The following is a 22,693-nucleotide window of genomic DNA, read 5'->3' on the forward strand; positions in this document are numbered from 1 at the left end:
GGTCGCTGTCACCCAACTTCCCATCAATCACTAGGTCGCCGATTAGGTTGTCCCCCGTAGCCAGTACCAGGTCAAGCAGCACTTTGCCTCTCGTTGGCCCATAGATTTCTTGAGTCTATATAAGATATATATAGATATATAAGATCTATATAAGATAGGGAACTGCATTACCATTGTGGTTATGATCACAAGTCCTTCATAGTCATAGATGACAGTGTTGCAGTAGGTGGCGATGATTGAGTCAAATGCGGTGAGGGCACAGATGACTGTACAGACCAGGAAGATGACCATGGGCCTGGAGAGACCAAAGGATAAGGAATAGTGATGAGCTATGTACAAACATCTTGGGTAAGCCTGGAATACATTCAGCATTTACATATCAGTTACAGACACCCAGGAAAGATGCATTGCGTAAAATGTAACAAATATCAGGATAATGGTAAGCTATTAGGGAAGCCGGTAATGTAACTTGGAGTGACAGCGGGAGGAGGGGACTAGCACCACGCACTGACTGTGAGGGGGTGCCAAAGTGTCCCATAATTGTCACCTCCTCCCCACTCCAGTCTGTCACAGCAGGGGCAGTGCAGTGCTGCGTCCATCCATGTATCTGGGGGGCAAGTAAATCGGTGCTCCCCGCCCCCGCCCGGCACTGTTGTCATAGCAGGTGCAGCCAACAGCACATCTGGGGGAGGGGGAGCAGAAGGGCACCAGGGCCAGTGTTCCTGAACAGGGCTCAAGATACATCTCCTAAGGGGTTCTTAGATGGGCATCAGAGAGACAACAGCCCGCCAGCTGTGGACGCTGACTTGGTGCAGAGTTGCTTGGATAGACTGGATGTGTTCAGGTCAGCAGGCCCGCCTGAGCTGCATCCAAGAGTACTGAAGGAATTAGCTGGTGTCATAGCACAACCACTGGCACGGTTATTTGAGCACTTGGGTCAGGTCCTAGAGGACAGGAAAAGGGCCAATGTGGTCCTTATTTTCAAGGAGAGGAAGGAGGAGCTGAGTAATTGTAGGCCAGTCAGTCTCACCTCCATCCTTGGAAAGGTCTTTGAAAAGATTATGAAGGATATTCATGGAAGTCCAGTGGGAAAAATAATGCAGCAGGGAAACCAGCATGGACTTGTAGCAGGTAGATCATGCCTGACCAATCTGGTTTTATGACATTTTACCACAACAGGAGCAGAGGTGGATGTTGTCTTCTTGGACTTTATCAAGGCCTTCAATATGGTATGCCATCCTATTCTCATAAATAAATTAAGAGGCTGCAACATAGATGTTTACATGGTCCGGTGGGTGGCAAATCAGCTTAGCGGTTGTACCCAGAGAGAGGTAGTAGACAGGTCGGTATCAACATGGAAGGATGTGGGTAGTGGGGTCCCACAGGGTTCAGTCTTTCGACCTGTACTCTTCAATGGCTTCATCAGTGACTTGGACGAGGGTGTGAAGTGTACTCTGTCCAAGTTTGCAGGTGATACTAAATTGTGGGGTGAAGCGCACACTCTGGAGGGTAGGGAATGATTGCAGGCAGACCTGGGCAGGTTAGAAGAGTGGTCAGTATACAGTAGGATTCAGTACAACAAGGACAAGTGCAGAGCGGTGCACGTCAAGTGAAAAAATATCCAGCACACCTACTGGCTAGGAAATGACCCTCTCTCAGCAGCACAGACGCAGAAAGGGGTCTTGGAGTTATAGTGGACTCCAAGAGGAACATGAGTCGTCAGTGTGATGAACTCATCAGCAAAGATAACCGCACTTTATCATGCATCAGGAGATGCATGACAAATAGATCCAAGGAGGTGATGCTTCCCCTCTATGCAGCATTGGTCAGACTGCAGTTTGAGTACTGCACCCAGTTTTGGGTGCCATACTTCAAGAAGGATGTTGATAGATTTGAGAGGATCTAGAGGAGGGCCACTTGTATGGTTAGGGGCTTACAGGACAAGCCCTATGAGGGGAGACTGAGGGACCTGGACCTCTTCAGCCTCCGCAAGAGAAGGCCGAGAGGTGATCCTGTGGCCACCCAGAAATTCATTAGGGGGACGCAGCAAGGGATTGCAGGTGCTCTGTTCACCAGGGCACCTCCTGGGGCTAACAAGGAACAATGGTCACAAACTGAGAGCATGCCGATTTAGGCTAGATATCAGGAAAAACTTCTTCACGGTAAGGGTGACCAAAATTTGGAATGGGGTTCCAAGGGAGGTGGTGCTCTCCCCTACCTTGGGGTCTTTCAGAGAAGGCTGGATAGGCATCTGGCTGGGGTCATCTGACCCCAGCACTCTTTCCTGCCCAGGCAGGGGGTCAGATTTGATGATCTGTTGAGGTCCCTTCAGACCCTAGCATCTATGTATCTATGAAAAAAAGGTCACCTAGTCCAGCCCCCTCCTCAAGGCAGGATTGTCCCCAACTAAACCATCCCAGCCAAATGTCTACCTAACCTGGTCTTGAAAATTTCCAAGGATGGAGATTCCAGTTTCCCTATGTAGCCCATTTCAATGCTTGACCAGCTTCATGGTCAACAAATTCTTGCCTGATCTCCAAGCTAAATGTCCCCTGCTGCAGCCTGAAGCCTTGCTCCTAATCCTGTCCCATACAGCCACAAAGATAAGTCTCTCTCCACCCTTCAGGTATTTGAAGGCTGCTATCAAATTCCCCCTCAGTCTTTTCTTCTCCAGACAAAGTAGTCCTAGTTCTTTCAGCCTTTCCTCATAAGCTGCGTTTCCCAGGCCTCTAATCATGTTTGTTTTGACTGTTTGCACAAGAGCGGGAAGTTGAGGATTCAATAACTCAGGGTTTCAGTAGGAAACCCTAGCTAAGTAGCACAAGTCAAACTGAAGGCTGTTGCTCAGCAATGCAGTCCCCCAAGAGAAGTGACAGGACCTAACAGAGGCTCTGCAAACCATCTACAGCAGAAGAGGAGAGCTTGTAGTCAATGAGTATTTAACAAGGAACCACAACTGGGGTTGTGAGGGGCTGTGGAGTAAGGTTATTTCATGACTGTAGTGCTGCCATGGAGTTTAGGACACGCCACCGTGTAACTTGGTTCCCCCAGGATGGGCTTGGGACCTTGCCTAAACAATGAAAAATCCTCCAGAGAGTAAGACATGTGGACTGCAAAGGTACAACAGACATAGAATTCTTTTTATTATTATTATAAAACACTTGTGTACATAGTGCAGTCAATCCCATAATGCTTCCCACACCCAGACAAGATCTGGTCCCTGCCCCAGAGGGTTCACAATCTGGATGAGACAAGACAGACTAAAGCCTGGCAAGACATGGAAGGAGGGGTGGGTGTGCAGGTTGCTAATGCAGAGGGACCTGAAGGGGATGAGGGACAAGAACAAAGATGCTTGTGAGATGAAGACACACACAGCTAAATGGAGAAGAAGGGATAACAAGGAAGAGAGAGACGAGTGAAAACAAGGAGAAATAAAAGCAGAAACAGCAGGGGTAAGATTAGATAAGAGGCCTCGTTTCCAAGCAGGATTTGGCTGTGATGTCACAGGAAAGAAGCCGGGGAGGGTGGTGGGGGGGTGACACAGTGAGGGAACGGGGTGTGGGGAGGCCATTAGCAGGAGGGAGTGGGTGGATGGAAAGTGAGAGAGCTGAGCAGCAGTGGCACCATGGTGAGAAATGACAGAAAGAGACTGTAGGGAAGAGGGGAGACTGAGACTGGGTGCCTGGGAGACAGGAAGGAATGGAGCTGTCCATGAAGATACAGAAGAGAGGAAGAGGTGAGGATAAGAGATAAGCAGTTCTCAATTTTGACAGGAGCCAGGGAGGGGGAGGGCAGAAGAGACTAATCTGGAAAGTGAGCTTTGGTGGAGTGGAAGTGAGAGAAGACAGCATACTCCAGTGCAAACACTGCCTCCGTGATAAAGGGGAAGGAGAGGAAGGGCTGGCTGGGAGAGGGGCAAAGCAGAAGCCAGATGGTGGCTTTGCAGTTAAAAGCCTGAGGACAAATGCAAGAGCTCTATGGAGCAAACCTGACGCACACTCTCATTTTAGCTTGCCTGTCCCTTTAATGTCTGCTAAAATCAAGTAAGCCCTTAATAAAAGTAAGATCTTTTCATCTATAATTAAAACAGAGGTGAAGAAGAGCTACATCACATCATAAGACAATGCTATTCTGTGGGCCAGTTCTTCTGTTTGTTCTGGTCTCAGTAGATGGGCCAGCAGAGAGATCGAACAGCTCTGACGTGCTCCCTGTACAGTAGGCAGTCTTTTCCATAACCCACAGCAGGGAGGAGCAAACTCAAACAACAGCTTTAGTCACTGTTAAGTAGACTTTGACAATATCCATATTAGAATGAAACATTAAAGTGAAAGGAAAATAAAAATCTCTCAATGGCTTTAGAACTGGCCAAGGATTAAAAAAAAAAAAAAAAAAAAAAATATAGCCATGGAGGGAATTTGTGTTTGGTTTAGATTTAAAAGGCCACTGTATTTGGTGGGACTCTACAAGTGAAAGAGCCTGAGGTGTCTTCTGGCAGGTGAGAAAGGAATGTCCCCTCTGAGCAGGCAGCAGTATTTAGGGGTACATTCCTATTATGCAATATATGTTTCCTATTGGCACATGGCATGAAAAAGGCAGCATAAATCAGCTGCTGTGTACAAAGTGCTGAAGGCACAAGACTTTCATTTCAGCTTCATTTTCTAAAGTCCTCCTTGCCATTTGGATTCGCACTGCCATTCTGTTGATTTCCCCCAAGCAGGCGAGATACTTCTCCTATGCAAAAAATCACATATACAAAAAAAAAATATTATTTTACAGTATTGCAAATACCCTAAAAAACTAGAAACTTCTTTACATTTCTGTTATACAGACACTTGATTGGAAACCCTATGATATTTACAGGCAGGAAATCTCTCAAATTTCCATTGCAAGTTGGCAGCACTTCCTCCAAGAGGACAGCCAGCAAAACTAAATAAAGGGAACAAACTTCTTTATGAGATGTGCATTTAGCCCGAAAATGCAGCAGCACCTGGTTAGCGTGAACAGAAAAAGTATTAGTTTGTGAGTCACTGATTTATTTCCAGCGGGTTTCCACAGCACTGGCCCTCTCTCCTCAGTAGCCTCTGCTTGTCTGGGAGAGGCTTGCCCAGCTTCGTGCATCACCACAGGACTTTTACGGCTTATGACAACTCCTACTCTGGTAATGCCTGCATACAGGAGCTGCTCCAAGCAGTATTAGGAATGTATTTGCTTGGACTGAATGGCACGTGGCGTGTGATCCCTTTTTCCCCTTCATGCCATGTTCAAGCCACTCCAGTTGGAAGATGATCAAAGTCACATGTGACAGTTGGTCTGTGAGGAGCTGTTTGCTACACATTTGGTTCCATGATGACACCCGCTTGCAGCTTTTGCTGGTATTTTTGCCGGCGTTCGCAGCGGGGGCAGGACTTCACACGAGACTGGCAGCAACTATGGAAGACGGTTTTGCATTCTTTGCACCTGTGAGAAAAGAGAAAGCACAAAGCACATCAAAAATATATTTTACACTTGACTTTGTGCAGAGAATAAAGAATCCCTCCATTGTGAAAGTCAAGCCATAGAGTTACTTGTTTTTTTTTTCTTGTTTACCTTCAGTACCAAGCCTCATTAATACTAAAACTCTCTGACAATAGTTAAGACTTACTACACCAATTACCAACCTGTAGCATAAATATTAAAAACAGATGAACTCATGCTGTCAGCAGGCAGTATTTAATAACCAAATGGAGAGGGGTTACCTTCAGTAACTGCTACATGAGATCAAGAAAGCTCCAAAAGAGCTTTTTCTCACCCCATGAGCATCAACTGCCCTCAATCAGCTACTGAAACATTATATAATTTTTCCAGATTTAAAAAAAAAAAATCCAAGATGTGAACACAAGAAAAGCAGCAGGATTTGCCCATAAGCGTCAAAATAGAAAAACGGTTCTTAAAAAGGTACAAGATCAAGTGAAAATGTGTAAATCTAAACAGCCAGAATCATGGATTGTGCAGGGCAATTTTAATTCTCTCTCATCACAACAGTAATGTGCAAGACAGCAAGGTCCATTTTTAAATGCAAATCAGTACTAGCAAAGAGCGTGCAAACCAAGCAACTTCTGAACCTACATCTGAGCTCTGCTTGTAGAACCAGACTGACTTCTTGATCCACCAGAGTAGGAAGTGCTGCCAGACAGCTCAAGACTTACTTTTTTCAGGAGGCACTGTTGACAAAGGAAATGATTGCAAGCACCCTAGAGATGGGCAGAAAGCAGATTCCAGGGCAGGATTTCTGTGATCAGTTTTGATTTTGGTGATGAGTAAAAACAGCCCAGCTAGGTGGGGACAGCACAAAGCTCACAACACTCCCCACCAGCCATCCCTCAGCTGACTTAAGAGCCTGAAGTGCATGAGGAACATAAACAGCAGCAAATTATACCCTGCTGTAAATCTCGAGCTGATTCTGTATGTGCCCGACGCATGACTCAAGTTCACATTCCAAAGAAAGCATAGTCCGCCCAGGTGCTCAGAGCAGCTAGGCACATCCAAAGGAAATGTCAAAAATACCCAGAGCAGTTGCAGCGATGTTAACCACTATGAAGGATATGAGAAGCCACAAAATTACAAGGTGCTATTCTAATCTGAAAAAAAACAGGACCAAATTCTAGTCTTTGTCATGGTGGTATAAATTCAGAATCCCTCCCTGCTAGCCTTCGTGGTTTTACTCTGTGGTACCACAGAATTAGATCTCTAGATATAGTCAAATACACCAGGGGTGCTCAATCTCAGTCTCATGGAGCCATGTTATCTGACCCATCGGGATCCTTATGGGTCCGAAAATTTGTCAACAGGAAATGGCGGAGGCTTTGCGACACCAGATGCAAACTCAAACAGGTCATTGCCATGCACTGGGATAAGGGCTGGCACATCCGGATTGGGCCAGGTTGCTCTATCCCCCCACACCCCACCCATCTGGATTGGGGCTGAACTGCTCCCTGCTCCCCTGTACACATCTGGATCAGGGCTGCTCTATCCTGCCCCTAGCATGTCTGGATCAGAGTTGGGCCACTCCCCACCCTGGGTAGATGGATCAGAGTTGGCTTGTGCCCCCCATGATGGCCCCACATATTGGATACAGCCCACTGGCTGGATCTGGCACAACCTATTTGGCCTGCAGGGCAAAAGGTTGGGCACCACCTCACTAGACCAGTGATTCCCAAACTGCGGTATGGGTGCCACCAGTGGTATGCAGACAACCTGTAAGCAGTATGCTTTACCAGATTTATTATAATTACTTTCTATGACAAAAGTTTGCTGGTGGTACTTCATTATCAAAAATTAGGAGGCCTGTGCGAATAGGGAAGTATTCAATTTGGTGGGCAAGATTCAATTCGGATCACTGTCCTGAATTGATTCAGTTTTGGAAGATTCAGCACCGATTCAGAGAGATTTGGATCGGCCAGGGAGAGGCAGGCAGAGCTGGGCAGCTGCAGGTTCTCCCAGGGCTCCACCAGCTGTGCCTGCCTCTACCCAGGAGTGGGGAGCCATGGGAGAAGTCCTCATGGCTGCCCTGCCCAGCCCCATCCCCTGCTCGGCTCCAGCTCAGTCCCAGCACTTAAAAAAGCCCCATACTCAGCAGCTGTAGGACCAGTGACTGGGTCCTCTGAGGGCTCGTGGCAGAGCCTGCCTGCACAGACTGGTGCAGTGGGGGGCAACAGGGGTCACCCCCCCCACCCCCGCTTGGTACCGTGCAGCAGCTGCCTTATGGCATGGGTGCAGCATGGCTTGGCAGGGCACTGTGTGCTGCCTGGGAGCTGGGGCTGAGCGGTGCCAGGCTCTGGCTGAATGCTGGAGCTGCCCCAGCTCCCAGACAGTATGCAGTGTCCAGCTGAGCCATGCTATACCCACACTATGGGGCAGCTGCTGCATGGGTGCCAAGTGGGGAGGGGGCAATCCCCACTTCCACACACTGCATAGGGGGGCTCTGCCATGAGTCCTCGGAGGCCCCAGTTGCCGCTGCCAGAGCCGGTGAGTATGGGGTTTGTTTGTTATTTTAAAATGCCAGAAGACTGGGCTGGGCAGGGGATGGGGCCAAGCAGGGCAGCCATGGGGGCTTCTTCTGCAGCTGCTCAGGTAGGGGGAACCGCAGACGTTATGTCCTGCTGCCACTTGCCCCCTTCCAGCTGGAGTGAGCCACGCCCACATCCCACCCCCTTGCCAGGCAAGTGGTAGCGGGGCAGAGACCCTGCTGCCTCATGTGCATCCTGAGCCCCCCCCTGCCCCAGCTGGGCAGCTTGTCCCAGCCCCAATTCTTCCCTCCCCCCCACCTCCCCAACAGACTTACCAGCTGGAGGCAGCTGTCAGCTGCCTGTTTAGCCATGGCTGAACCTCCAAAATTGGCCGAATCTTTTCCGAAATCTATTCGAAACACCTGAATCAGTTCAGAGCTTTTACTTGGCCTCCTGATTCGATTCAGATTCAGAGATTGGGTCCCTGAATCGGGCTGAATCTCCTCTGAATTGAATCAGCTATCGAAGCTTTGCACAGCCCTAAAAATTAGCATCGTGTAAGAAACTAATTGCATCTTCTGAAAGTGTTTACAGAACATGAGGGCCAGGGTGAAATTCTGGCCTATATAAAGTCAGTAGAGAGTTTGGCCTTCAGAGAAGACAGAATTTTGCCTGAAGTGTTTCAGAATGGGCTACTGCCAAAAGGAAACAACTGGGCCTCCACCTGCAAAGCAAATGGTCTCAGGAAATAGCTGCTGGCAATGTTAAAATGAAAATATGGCTCTCACAGCCAGAACTATTGTTTGGAGGCATTTCAGACATATCCTGCTTGAGTGATATACAGCACAGCCCAAGCAGCTGGCTTTCACACATGGCAAGCAGCAGCAGGAAGTTGGGTTGAGCTTGGTGAGAATGTGTTTGAGCTGTTTTCCTGCTGCAATGCAGAGTGCCTTGCTTCTATGAGAAAAAGTTAAGTTGTAGACCACAGATAGAAAAAAAACCCCTGCACTACCCTTCCCACCACAATTCATTGCTGTGCTCACACTCAGGGATGCATGGGGTCAACGTGCTTTTGTTGTGGGCTAGGCCGTCGCATTTCAAGTCTGTGGGCTATGCTGTCAAATACTGAGCAGGGTGTGGTCCCTGCAAGAGGGAAGCAGCAAAAAAAGCATCCTGCTAGGAACAATGAGATTGGACATACCCCACATTTGGCATGTCAGACACATCAAGAACTTAGTTACACCTGCCCATTATAGAGCTTTAAGACCAATTACTATACGCATCCCAGGCAGGAGATGGTCTCTGAGGTGCCACCCTGTCCTAACTGGTTTGGAGAGGCATGAGCTTCCATAAGCAACCACCTATTTTGTCAGACACTATTAAGGGGATTGGCAGAATGGATAGATAAACAGTGATAAAAGAGGTAATAAAACAGGTCACTAGATCCTTTTGAGATGAACAAGACCCCCTCATCAACATGGACCATACAATTCTTGAACCAAGCAACACAAATTATAAACACCCAGGATTTATTCACTTGCTCTTTCACCAACATGATATACGCTATCACTAGCTTCCAATGCCTCTCTGCTGTCTGCCTTGGCCAGAGAGGGAAAGACCTACATAAAAATATGACTGAACACTGATTCAACATCAACTCCAAAAACAAACATCACCAATCACAGAATTGCTGTCCTTAAGCAAGAACCATTACAAATCAACTGGAATGTGAAACTGCGGGACAAGACATTATCCACAAACTGGATGGTACTAACCATGGTGTCAATAGGAACTATGGATATTTATCCCATTACCTGGACTAGCTAAGACCTCCAGTTTCCCTCCAGATGTCAACTGCCTTTTCATTTATTACATCCCTTAGCAGTGTGCTCTACCTGTTGCTTTGCCTTGTGTGCAAAATCTTCTTTCTGCCAGCCCATTCATAGCATCTGATGCAGTAGGTTACTGCCTACAAAAACCTCACAACTCTGAACCAGTTAGATGCCACCCTGTCTTACTTACCATCTACCTAATGTCAGACTAATACAGCTAAAACACCTTTATGCACATCCCAGGAACCAGGAATGACCAGACCAGAGAAGAGGCCTGTCTAGTCGAGCCAGTGCCAGTCACTTGCTTCTTAGGAAAGCACAAATAATTTTATTTCATTAAAGTATAGAATAGCCAAGCTGCAGGATACATCTCTTCCTACTTGTAGCAGTGACTGGCTGGCTTGTGCTCTTTAAGAACCTAGCACCCTTTCAAATGAAATTGAAGATGCTCTCATTCATATGAGTGTTTTATTTCCAAAACCTCCTTGGTTTTTGGGCCTCGTGATATTCAGTGCCTGTTTTTTAACAAACCTGATCTTGCTCTTCGCTTCTGGAAATCTTTCTGGACTTCCAATCTCTTGCTTCTGAGCTCCAATTTAAGCTTCTTTTTTTTTGGTATACGGTAACAAGTAGGGCTGTGTGAAGCTTCAGTCCCCGATTTGATTTGGTGGAGATTCAGCGCGATTCGGTGGCCAAATCTCTGAATCGAAGCAGGAGACCCTTTAATCTCTTCAAATTGAATCGGAACCCTCCAAATCGATTTGGAGATTCAGAAAGATTTGGCGATTTGGACATAGACACAGCTTTAAATGTTTTTTCTGCATACCTCCAGCTAGCAGGTGGCTCGTGAGTGCTGCGATGGTGGGGAGCATGGAGCGTCCCACAGGAGCGTGAGGAGCTCTCCAGTGCGCTCGGCAGCAGATCTGGAAGTGGACCAGAACCACTTCTGGCCCATTTCTGGCTCTGCCAGAGGGCATACAGGGGGGCACCCTGTGCTCCCTTGACTTGGCAGCTGGTGCCTGGGTCTGGGTCTGGTCTGGGGGGGCACCCGGGGTCCCCCTGTGGCCGATTGCCAAGCCAGGGGGGCATGGGGACCCCATGCGTGCTCCTTGGCAGACCCAGAAGTCAACCGAAAATACTTTATCAGTGCTTCATACCCATCTTCTGAAAGGTACCTCTTTGGTCCAATCACCCAATTGAGTCCTTGAGGACAATGGGAGCTGCTAAGTGCTTGGTACTTGGAAATCAGATCGCTGGCTTAAGAGCACAAAGTATGAGCTTAACACTGGGTCTCCATTTTTAAGAACTCCTGTCTAAGTTTTCAGTGCAAAGCAAATGCAAGATGGCTGCACAACAGCCTCCTGCTAGAACAACCAGATTAGGACAAGACAGGTCTAGAGGACAGGATGTGAGCTTAGACCCTGGAAAACCTGGGTTCAAATCCCTCCTGTCACAAACTCCCTGTAAGACTGTGGGCAAGTTTTTTACCACCTCTCTCTGCTTCTGTTTCTATTCTGTACACAGCACTGCCCAACTTCACAGACACATTTTGAAGGTGTGTAAGAAAGATTATGGAGGTGCTCAGATGTTAAGTCAGGGCTAGGCAACCTTCTTTGCTGGAGTCAAAAAATCTGCAATGTCTACCTTGTATGGTGCCAAAGTGCCACCGAGCCAGAAAAACAAAACTAGGGTGGGGGGTACATGGCAGGACACACCACATATTAATATAATTAATAATCATAAATGTTGCTTTTTTAAAAACAGTAAATACCAGGTTTTCTAAAAATTCTAAACCTGGTGACAATAAATAGAACTTCATACACTGCCTTTGTTGTTGTTGTGCATATTTTTTTTTGAAAGAAAGAGGGACAGCATAGAAAAAGAGAGGAGAGAGAGAACCAGACACACACACATCCCCCTCCCAGAACCAGACACACATGCACATGTGTACACAGACGCACATACAACCAGACATGCATGCACACACAACCAAACAGGTGTGCACAGAACCAAGCACACGCACATACACACACCAAACCAGACAGACACATACATATGTGTGTGCAGTTGCTGCCAGGACGGAGCTGATGCCAGGGCTCTGGAGCCCCAGCACCAGCTCTGCGCTGGTGGCAACTGCATGTGCACCTCAGATCGAATGGTGGGGAGGGCCCTGGGATTGCACTGCCTCAGGTCCCTCCCCTGTCATCTGCCCAGAGGGGTGTACTCAGCCGTTGCTAGCACAAGGCCTGGCTGGGGCTCTGGAGTACACAGGAGCGGCACTGGGGGGAGGTTTCGGGGCCTATAGCCACCCCAAAATTCACCTTAGGCACCTCACCCCCATAGACACCCCAGCAGTGCCAGCCAGGCCACCGCCATGCGCAGCTGAGCCCACCCCACTCCCACTCGCAGTGCCGCCCTTCCTCAGCCCCCCACCGGGAAGAGGCTGGTGCCACTCCTGCGGCTGACCCAGGCTCTGGGTAGCTGCTGCCAGCCATGGAGCTCTGACTGCTTGCAACAGGGCTTCCAGCCTCACAGCCACCTGCTGGGAGCAGCAGGGGATCCATGGTGTGCTGAGCAAAATGGCCTTGCATGCCATGCTGTGGCACGCATGCCAGGGGTTGCTGATGCCTGTATTAGATTAAGGAAATTGTGCACACACCTCACAACATTTAGGCAGATTTAACCTGTTTAATCAGTTCTCACTGAATTCTTAACAGCTAAAGCATCATCTCTTAGAGAAAGTGCAACTGAAAAAGCCAGTCAGGAGCTTACAGGGGCTTCACTGGCCACTACACTGTAAAAGTCCCAAGATGGTACATTATACTGGAAAGTACACTCACCTGGTGGTCGTGTCAAACTCAAAGGGAAAAATGATGTCATTGCGATTGCAAATCTGACAGATGAAGCCTCTCTGGGTGCAGAGGTCACAGTTATAAACATGGTGGGAAGCAAACTGGATCAGTGATTGCAGAAACACTTCGAAGACACCATCTGCAATCTGGGGAGTACGGAAACAAACAAAAAAAAAAAAAACAACAAAACTTGGGACGCTAGTCTGCATAGGAGCAGGAGATGCTGCTTTGGCAACAAGCTTTGTACACACAGAAAGGTTAAGGCTGTGATTTTAAGACCTGGCTATGCTCTGATGGGATACTGTGACTGCCTCCAAGCTGATCATCTTGGTGATTCTTCAGAGCACTTTTTTGTGGGTTGCCAGTAAAAAGGCTGTGTGGCCTACATATCAGCTAGGGCAGTGAGTCAGCCCAAGTTCTCTCTAGCTTGTCTCTCATCTGCTCTGCAAGCCCTCCCTTCTGCATGTGCATTACCCCTTAGGTCCTGCCTGTACATGTGGCCACTGGGGAGACAATAGTTCAGCTACATGAAGTTGACACAAGGTCCCAAAATATGATCACCCAGCTGCCGCAGTGACTTCATTCTCCCTGCATGAGATTCACCCCTGAGCACAACGTCAACACGAGAACCACCTATTAAGAAATTTCCATTTCAGCCCTGTTTGGGGGTAGATGTGGGGCTTAACTTCTGTAAAGCCTTATGCTGCCTGAATCTCAGCAACTCATTAAGATAAGGATGTAGGCAACAGCATCAACCAAGACATGACAATTGATATAGGTGAGCAGTGACCCCTCTAGGGGGCATAGCAGGGATGGCAGTAGTCCTAGTCAACCCTTTGTTTAAAAAGTTGGCATTCAGGAGTTCCTTTTCAATCCCCATGTGCATCTTTTGATGTCAGAAGCCAAGAGCACATGTGCCTGGGAAGGTGACTATAACCACTTCTCCCTGATGCTGTCCAAGCCACCAGAGAAACAGTACCATCCTGTCCAAAAGGACCTGGATGTTTACATCACTCGGAAGCTACAGCTAGTGAAAAATGTAGTTATGCTGCCTTGGTTCTCTGACCTCCAAGCCAAAAGCATATGGCCTCAATTCCCCAAAGCCTGCACTGTGGCTCTTTTTTGGGAACCTGGGTGAAATTTTAGTTATTAACTCCAAACTATATGGCCCTACACACTAGTTTCTGGCTACCTATCAGCTCCCCACTCTCACCACAGGTCCCAAAGCACAGGAGTCAGCTGGGGAGTTCTTGCTGACAACCTCTAGATTTGCTGGTACTAGAAACCAGAGCGGTTGTTATCTCTGGAACTTGCTACTCACACCAGCCTCCCAAAGCCAAATCTGCTGAGATGCAAGACACTTTATACAGGGCAGTTATTTGAGGCAGGATATGATAGAGGTCTATAAAATCATGAAGGGTATGGATCAAGTGATCTGCAAGTCCCAGAATATTTGAAGTAGGGGGCACCCACTGAAATTAGTAGGTAACAGGTTTAAAACAAGCAAGAGAATGTACTTTTTATGCAACATATAGTTAAGTTGTGCAATTCATTGTCACAGGAAGCAGTAGAGATGCATAGCATAGCATAGCCAGATTCAGAAAGGTACTGGATAAATCAGGCGTTGTCAGCTGGGGGTACAAGTACCCCTGGGGGTACTTGGGCAAGCCCTAGGGGGTACATGCAGCTGGGCAGGGACAGAGCACTGCCATCCACTACCCCACACCATTGCCTCCAAGGAGCAGGGCTGGGGGAAGGAGAGGGGAGAGGGCAGTGGTGCCCCTCTGCCACCCATCTTCCTCCCTGCCCCCCATGTCCAGCTGCCAGGAGTACACTTATTAAAAAAGGTTGAAAACCCCTGGGATAAATTGATGAAAAATCTATTAATGGCTATTGAACAGAACAGCTGGAGATATTTCCCCTGGCATCGCTAATCTAATAAATAGTGGATGCCACGTAGCATACTGAATAGGGGATAGATCACGAGAGATATCTGCTTCAATGCTTTGCCTGCATAGCATCCATTTCTGCCACTGCTAGAGACAGGATACTGGGCTAGATGGACCTTTGGTCTGACCTAGTATGGCACTTCTTATGTTCTTACTTTCTCATGATTTTCCATGGGAGGGCTCTGAAGTAAGAAGATCTGGGAGATGAACATTTCCACAAAAAAGAAGTTTACTATGGTTTGGGTCCTGTGCGTCTTACATGTCCAGAGGTGGCCCCCAGAAACAGAACTTCCCTCTCTTCTTGAAGGTATGTGGGACCTCCTCTATGGGATGTAGTCAAAGAGGCAGGAAGTCTTTATCGTGCTCAGGACCCAAACTATAACTTTCTCTCATCTTTTTTAGTCCAAAAGAGCATAGTTTGATGCTCAGGCTGCACTGTGAAGTCTGAGACATCCTTTATCTGCTTTGGTAAGCCGAGGAGGCGGTTTTGATTTGAGACTGGGAGTAATTCATATGTTGATGATGGATCAAAATGACATATAACAAACGTGTGGGCTTGGTGCAAAGTAAACACTGAAACAAACAACATATGCCTGTTCCCTATATAAAACACAGAAATCCCCTGAGAGTTTTTTTTATATGCTCTGAGCAAAAGAAATAAAAAAGGTGCAGAGCTGTTTGAAATCCTTCTAAGTAGAAAAAAAAATGTGCTTTCAGCTCCATCTGCATGCACAGAAATCAAAGCATTTTCATTCATGACAACAAAAAATCCAAAGCTCTTACCTGCCTCAGATCAGTAACGCCGTATTTATGGGGGCATTCCAGGAGGTAATGCCTATGGTCAAGCCTTCACAGAAACACAAACAAAACAAAATATCAGACAGATGTCATCAGATCTGAAACAGCACTGAAGTTGGAAACAGAACAGATGGTGTGGACTCTGAAGAGAACTCCTGCAAATCTGATTTCACCATATAACAGAGTTAATTTCTGTTACCATTTCTAGCTTAAAAATCATTTGAGAGTTGTTCAGAGGCAAAGTTGCATCTATTTTTTATTTGGGTATTTCCACTAAGACTAAAAGGTTGTCTTGGTTTGGGGTACTATTTTTTTTTTCCATTCATAGTTTCATAGTTGGTAGGGTTGGAAGCGACCTGAGCAGATCAAAAAGTCCGACCTCCTGCCATGGCAGGAAAGAGTACTGGGGTTAAACGACCCTGGCAAGGTGATTGTCTAGCCTCTTCTTAAAGACCCCCAAGGTAGGAGCCAGCACCACTTCTCTTGGAAGGTGGTTCCAGATCCTAGCAGCCCTGACAGTGAGGAAGAGCCTCCTGGTATCTAGTTTGAATCTACCATCTGCCACCTTGTGACTGTTATTCCTGGTCACTCCTGGCAGTGCTCGGGGGAACAAGGACTCCCCCAATGCCTGCTGGTCCCCTCTGACTAGTTTGTAACAGACCACTAGATCCCCCCTCAGCCTTCTCTTCTGGAGGCTGAACAGGTTCAGGTCCTGTAGCCTGTCCTCATAAGGCCTGCCCTGCTGCCCCCAATCACGCGAGTGGCCTCCTCTGGACCCTCTCCATGCTGTCCACATCCCTCTTGAAGTGTGGCGCCCAGAACTGGACGCAGTACTCCAGCTGCGGCCTGACCAGTGCCACAGAGGGGGAGGATCACCTCCTTGGACCTGCTCGAGATGCATCTGTGGATGCATGACAAGGTGCGGCTGGCCTTCCTGACTGCGTCCCCACACTGTCGGCTCACGTTCATCTTGGAGTCAATGATAACTCCAAGATCCTTTCCTGCCTCTGTACTGACAAGAAGGGACTCCCCCAATCTGTAGGTATGCTGCTGGTTCTTCCTTCCCAGGTGCATCACCTTGCACTTGGCAGTGTTGAAACTCATCCTGTTCTTGTCCGCCCACTCCTGTAATTTGTCTAGTTCCGACTGTAGCCTATTCCTTCCTTTTAACGTGCCCACATCCCCCCACATCTTAGTGTCGTCAGCATTCCTCTTCCTGCATCTTTTAATATGCAGACATACAAGACTGACACGTAACAACTCTTCACTTAAGATAGAAAGAGTTAAAAAAAAGAAAAGTATTTATATCCTTAGCAAACTGGCTCAAAAGACTTTTCAAAACTTTCAAAAGCCATTGCAAGAGCCATTAATGCTATGAGGGTGGAATCTCTTTCTAGTGGGCAAGTGCATGCTGGAGTTTTTAGTGGTATCAGTCATGTGACTGAGGATTAAACAACGAGTGGGTAGGAGGGGATGGTGCTGCTTTGCATTCCCTGCATTTCTGGCTTTTCAAATGTATGTCAAGGAGGCCCAGAGCTTTGGATAGGGCCGGTACTGTGAAAGACTGTGATATAAACAAATAAAACTCATCTAGCAGGCCAGACAGAGGGAACTTCAGCAGCAGTGCCCACCCCCAGGACAGCCACACCAGTTGTAACCAGAGCCCAGCCTGCAACCCACCCAAGTTGCAAGATACCCCTGTATTGAGGTGATTAAGATCTGCATGGATGACCAGATTTCAGTCCTATCTAGCTCAAGAATAGAGGAGATTTTGACTCATGGCTTGACGAAATGGGTCTTGTGACACAGCAGACACAGGGCATTTACGAGGCACTTCATGTTTTCAGAAAGCAATAATGAATCCTCTTCCCACCTCTTTGTGACATGTCTAAGTGTCATCATCTCAGTTTAGAAGATATAGGAGAGGTTGACTGAAATCGCTCAAGATCACAAGTGTCAGTGGCAGAGCCAAGATTCAGCCCTACAATTCCTACTTCCCTTAACTCAATTCCATCTAGTAAATTAGATACATTTCAGGAGTAGCCACATCCGTTCTGGCTCCCTGACTGGATAACTAAGCAGTTCAGGCAATATAGTCTTTTTGCATTGCAATTCACAACCTTAAGCTAAGAAGGGGGAGAGTGCGAGGGGGAGGGAGACGAGATGAAACGGTGCCTTTGCTCAGACCCTGAGCTCTTTGGGGAAGGAACCAGCTTTTATGTTGTGTAGGTGCAGCACTTAGCACCATGGAGTCTTGATCCAGACATAGTAATACATTAAATCATAAAAATGACAATGTTAAACAGGTGGACGTTGCGAAGAAGATAACTTGGGAAGAGGGGTGGTTCTGGCTTGATTGACACCCCGCCCTTCAGCTAGGATGGGAATTCTTAGGTAGGGGCCTCACCGTTTGCTCAGCTCCTTTAGGGCTCCGCTGCGACACATTATTAGGTAATCTCCAAGCAGTTTCAGCTGTTCCCTGCTCCTGCAGATTCGGTTCATTTTTTCCACGTGGTCATACAGACTTTCATTGACCAGCTTCAAGTCAATCAGTGGCTGATTACGGATCTGATTCAGGAATTTTAAAGCTTGTCGACAAACCTAAAACGTAAGGGAAAACAATCATAGGTAAGGACACAATCCAGAGAGCACTGCAGTTCCTGGAAGGATCTCCAATTCCTTCAATGGGCTTTGGAACTCACACACACAAAAATCTACAAGGAAAACATACAGGAGGAAGAAACTGATTGAAGATGACAAGAGGTGACTAAGATTTTAAATCTTTGGGCATCTTGTCTGACCTCCTGCATTTTAAAGGCCAGAGAATTTCATTGTATCATACAAATGTTGGACCCGAAGGACCTGTGTTCCAAGACGGGATCAAATATACTTTAGAAAAAGCACGATTTATTTTTCTTTAATGTTTCCTTAATCTCCAGTGATGGGAATCCCATCACTTCTCTCAGCTGTTTGCTTTGTTGGTTTATCACCAGGGATCCAGGTTTTCCATTTGCTGTGGAAAAACACAGATTTGATCCTTTTAAGGAGAGAAACCATAGATTTTTCTCCTTTAAAGGAGAGGAACACGGGAAACAGTGAGTTTCTCTTTGCAGGCTGGTAGGGTGCCTGCCTGCAAGGGGCTGCCTGGGGAGCACAATCAGGCAGGGAGTGCCATGTGCCTGTGCACGCGCACACATGCATATGGCAGCCAGGCATGGTGGAGAACAGCTCCTGCAGGTAAGTCAGGGGAAGGGAGGCAGACTGAGACCCTCACAGCAAGGGAGGGAGGGAGTGGGTGGGCTAAGGTTGGGGCTCCAGGCACTGCTCAGCCAGGGCAGTGAATGGAGCCTGGACAGAAACATGCAGCCACGGAGCCTGGCCAGGGAGTGGGACAGTCACAGGTAACTTGTCCACAGCAGGGGGAGCTGGCTCCCTGATGCTGCATGCACTCCCATGGAGGGGGTGGTGGGGACACATGCCCCACAGATTTGTGCACAGGGTTGGGGTGGATGCAGGGTGCCCACTGCAGGCTCAGTGCTCTCCACCTGGCTGTCCTCTCCCCAGGGTCTTTACAGCCCTGCGAGCAGGACCCAGTGCAGGAGGGCAAAGGGGGCAGACAGGGTTGGTGCTGCCATGGTGAGGCACCGCCTGCCCGCCCAACAGCAGCAGGGTGCACTTCACCATGGTGCTGCAGGGCTCCCAGCAGCAGCACCGAACCACCTCGCTCCACTCTGCCCTCCCACACCAGGTCCTGCCTGCTGGGCCATGGAGACCGCTGGGGGAGGGCAACAGGGGCAGGAAGTCCCAAGCTCACAGCAGGCAGCTTACATTCTCCCCCCACAACATGGGCTCCACTCCAGCCATGCTGCCCACAGGGGAAAGGTGGGTGAACAAAACCAGGCTCTGCACTCTGCTCAGACTGCAGCAGCTGTTGTCCCCCATGGTTGGCAGCCAGGGCTCAGGTGTGACTGTGGGGGGGGGGGGGCAGGCCCTGGACCCACAGTCCTGGCAGCTGGGGCCTCCCTCTGGCAGGGACAGGGTGGGGGGCAAGGAGGTATGGGTGTGGAGTGAGGGGCACTGGCATATCAGGGATGCTCAGCGCACAAAGCAGCTGGGGGTGACAACTGCAACTGGGCCTGTGTCCTGGTGAGTGAAAGGGGCAGGGGGAACTCTGCTTTCCTATGATAAAGAAGCCAAAATCAAATGCTAAAATATATAGGTAGTCAAAATTTATTATAATGAATGAGGCACTGGTAAGCTTCCAAATTGCTTTAAAATTGTAAATAACATACTGTGTTCAACTGATCTCTCTCTCTCGTGGCATTTCATTTTAACTATGGGAAAACTCTGATTTGAGGATTATAAAAATCAAAGGATTTTGGGTTCCCCCTTGTAAATCAGAGAAGCTGCAATTTTTAAACAGAGAAAACCAGGATCCCAGTTTATTATCCTCACTGTTAAACATGCATGCATTATTTTGTCTGCCTTCAGTTTCCAGCCATTATTTCTAGATCCTTTCTGCCCCATCGAATAGCCTTTATAACAGTGTAATCAATTCAGCCCATACTCCTTTTGATAAACCTAAACGGATCAAGCAGCAAGTCTTTCATGACAAGTCCTTTCCCAGCTACCAAATAATTTGTGGCTTTCGCTGGCTGCAGACGCCTCATTTTCTGCACTCTCCCCAGTTTTTCTACATTTCCCTCCCCCCAAATGTGGGTTTCACGAGTGTCATATACAGAAGTTAAACTGGCTCCCCTATTCCTCCTACATGCCTATGAATGTATCCAAGGACTGCACTAGTCCTATTTGCCAAGAAGGGAAGATGCTTAAAGGATTAGCTAAACCATTGCCATGACCCATCCATGAACTTACTGCTCGCTTAGTCAAGTCCCAGTTGTGGATAAGACGTGATGGAATCACAGACTCGTCATCCTGGTGGCAGCCATCACAGTAATAGAGGCCAGAGTATGCACAGAGTTTGGGCTTCACAAAAGAAAATCCAATCTGTCTGGAGCAGCCTTAAGAGAACAGAGATTAAATAACAAGATGGTCACAAGTCCTTGGGCTGTAGTGGTTTCTGGAAGATGCATCAGAACAGACTTGGGCATGCTTGGAAGTGGTACCACACTTTATAGAGTACATCTCTAATTATCTCAGTGCAGTACAGAGAGTGTCAAGCTAGCGAAAGCAGAGGGAGATCGGAAACAAGAGAGGGTAAAAAAGAGAGAGGATGAGACGAAACAGAAAAGTACCAAAGAAAATGGATGAGAAATCCAGTCAGAGGAGATTTAAAATGGTAGTATCCAAAAACTGTAGCAAGAGATCTGGAAAAGCAAGAAGAACCAACTAGACATCTGATCAGATTACTTCTGCTCCTGAATATGCCAGTCCAGAGGGTAGGTATTGCATTTCACAGCAAAAACTTCTAAAGCTTCAAAAAAAATTCAAATACAGAAAATAAAAGCAGAGGGAACTTACAGTCAAATCAGAGAGCAGCAAGATCATAAGGAAAACCTCCTCTAAGAAATCTGTGTGATAAAAAGACCATTTTCTGGTGAGAAAGGTGCAAACAAGTCTCTGCCTGCAATGATCAGCTGTGATCAGAGCTCTCCGGCAAGGCAAATGGTCTTTCTATCATCTCTCACAGGCCAGTTTGGGCAGAGGGAACAGAAAGCTATGTCCAGCATCTGAGAACTACACGAACAGAACTAAGTGCCGCCCAACTGACAGCACACTTCGGCTGAAGACATAACCATCTCAGCAGCCACGTAGGGGAGGAAGGCATGTAGAAATATCTAGGATGTAGTGGTGTGGCAGAGGCCAGCCTAAATGGAGAGAAACAAGTGGGCTGTGCTGACAGAAATGCAACTAAGGGTTTGGAGCAACCACATTTGCAGTGGGGTAAAAGATGATCAGACTTAACTGCATGTCTGCTGCTCCTTGGAAAATGTCCATGCATGCTAGAGCTGTGTGAAATGGCTGCGTTTCAATTTGGTTTCAGATTTGGCTGTTTCAGAGGACAGTGGTTTGATTTGGTGTTTCGGATCACTGTCCTGTTTCGTTTCGGATGAACCTCCTCTGAATTTGTTTTGAAGGGGCTGCAAGGGAAGCTTCGCACAGCCCTACCCAGCTGGATGGGGTTTGGGGGCTGGAGGCTGCAGGGCCCCATTGGGGAGCAGGACGGGGCCGTGAGCGACTCATCCGGGGGAGGGGAAGGACCGCTGCCCTGCGTGCAGGTGAGGAGACCCCTGCACGGATCTCTGATCCCCATCATGCTGGGTCACGGGGCAGGGAAACAGCACAGACCAGTGAGCAAGACTGCTGGTCCCTGCTGCGCGACTGCTCCACAGGGAGCAGAGATCTGCGCCAGGGTCTCCTTGCCACCACTGCTCATCCCGCGATGCCGCGGGGCTGCGTGGGGTGGGGAGTAGTGGCAAGGAGACCCTGGCACAGATCTCTGCTCCCTGCAGAGCCAGGTCATGCAGCAGGGCAGTGCTGGTCCCTGCCATGCAACCTGGCTCCGCAGGGAGCAGAGATCTGGGGCTGCACGGGGCAGGCAGCAGTGGGGAGAAGACCCCCGGCATGGATCTCTGCTCCCTGCAGAGCCAGGTCATGCAGCAGGGATTGCCCAGCCCCCGGTTTGATTCCCCCCAGCTCTCTGATCATTCCCCCAGCTCTTTCCTGGGCCCGTGGGCCCCTGGATCTGCGTGCCCGGTTTCAATAGGCTGCCGCTGAAGGCTGGCAGCTGCACTGCAATCTTCCCAGTGCTTGGTGCAGGCTGAAACCCCGCACAAAGATCAGGGCCTTCACCCCCCCAGGAAGAGCTGGGGAAATGATCAGAGAGCTGGGGAATAGAAACAGGAGCTAGATGTCAATATCAAAGCAGTCCTTCCCCAACCTTTCTCCTCCCTCTTCTTAGTTTTCTTTTCCCTGCAAACCAGGATAGACTCAAGGCAGCCCTCAGAAAATGCCAGCTCTTAGTTCCCACTCTTTTTTTTATTATATGAAAAAAATAGAGCAGTTTGTTGCAAATAATTCAGAAAGACCACAACTAGGATTTCTGTTTAAAATCTCTGGTTTTCTCTTGTGAATCATGTTTGCATACCTAACAGTGCTAACATTATGCGGTACCCTGAAAGATCTCAAAGCACCTCAGGGTGCCATGGCACGCTGGTTGAAAATCACTGTCCTAAAAAGTAGTTTCCCCTCGCACCTTCCAATCACTTCTACTGGCTCTGCACAAGTGAAGAACTAAGTTCAGCATAGCCAGTGGA

At 48.1% G+C, this 22,693-nt stretch overlaps 1 protein-coding gene across 2 annotated transcripts in view; it reads right to left on the reverse strand.

Annotated features, from left to right (window-relative positions):
• Positions 1 to 3,119: 3,119 nt before the first annotated feature.
• The window catches only part of PLEKHM1 (pleckstrin homology and RUN domain containing M1), a 46,350-nt gene continuing 26,776 nt past the window's right edge, over positions 3,120 to 22,693 (reverse strand). For both annotated transcript variants that reach the window (XM_019554396.1, XM_019554395.1), the window contains exons 8-12: positions 20,292 to 20,437; positions 17,824 to 18,017; positions 15,402 to 15,465; positions 12,658 to 12,815; positions 3,120 to 5,457 (exon numbers count right to left, since the gene is read on the reverse strand). In XM_019554396.1, coding sequence (XP_019409941.1) covers positions 5,328 to 5,457; positions 12,658 to 12,815; positions 15,402 to 15,465; positions 17,824 to 18,017; positions 20,292 to 20,437 — 692 coding nt within the window. In that variant the 3' untranslated portion in view covers positions 3,120 to 5,327. The remainder of the gene's footprint in view (positions 5,458 to 12,657; positions 12,816 to 15,401; positions 15,466 to 17,823; positions 18,018 to 20,291; positions 20,438 to 22,693) is intronic.

The sequence above is a fragment of the Crocodylus porosus genome, unplaced genomic scaffold (genome assembly GCF_001723895.1).
Source record: "Crocodylus porosus isolate Cpor-Errol unplaced genomic scaffold, CroPor_comp1, whole genome shotgun sequence".
NCBI classification, from domain to species: domain Eukaryota; kingdom Metazoa; phylum Chordata; order Crocodylia; family Crocodylidae; genus Crocodylus; species Crocodylus porosus.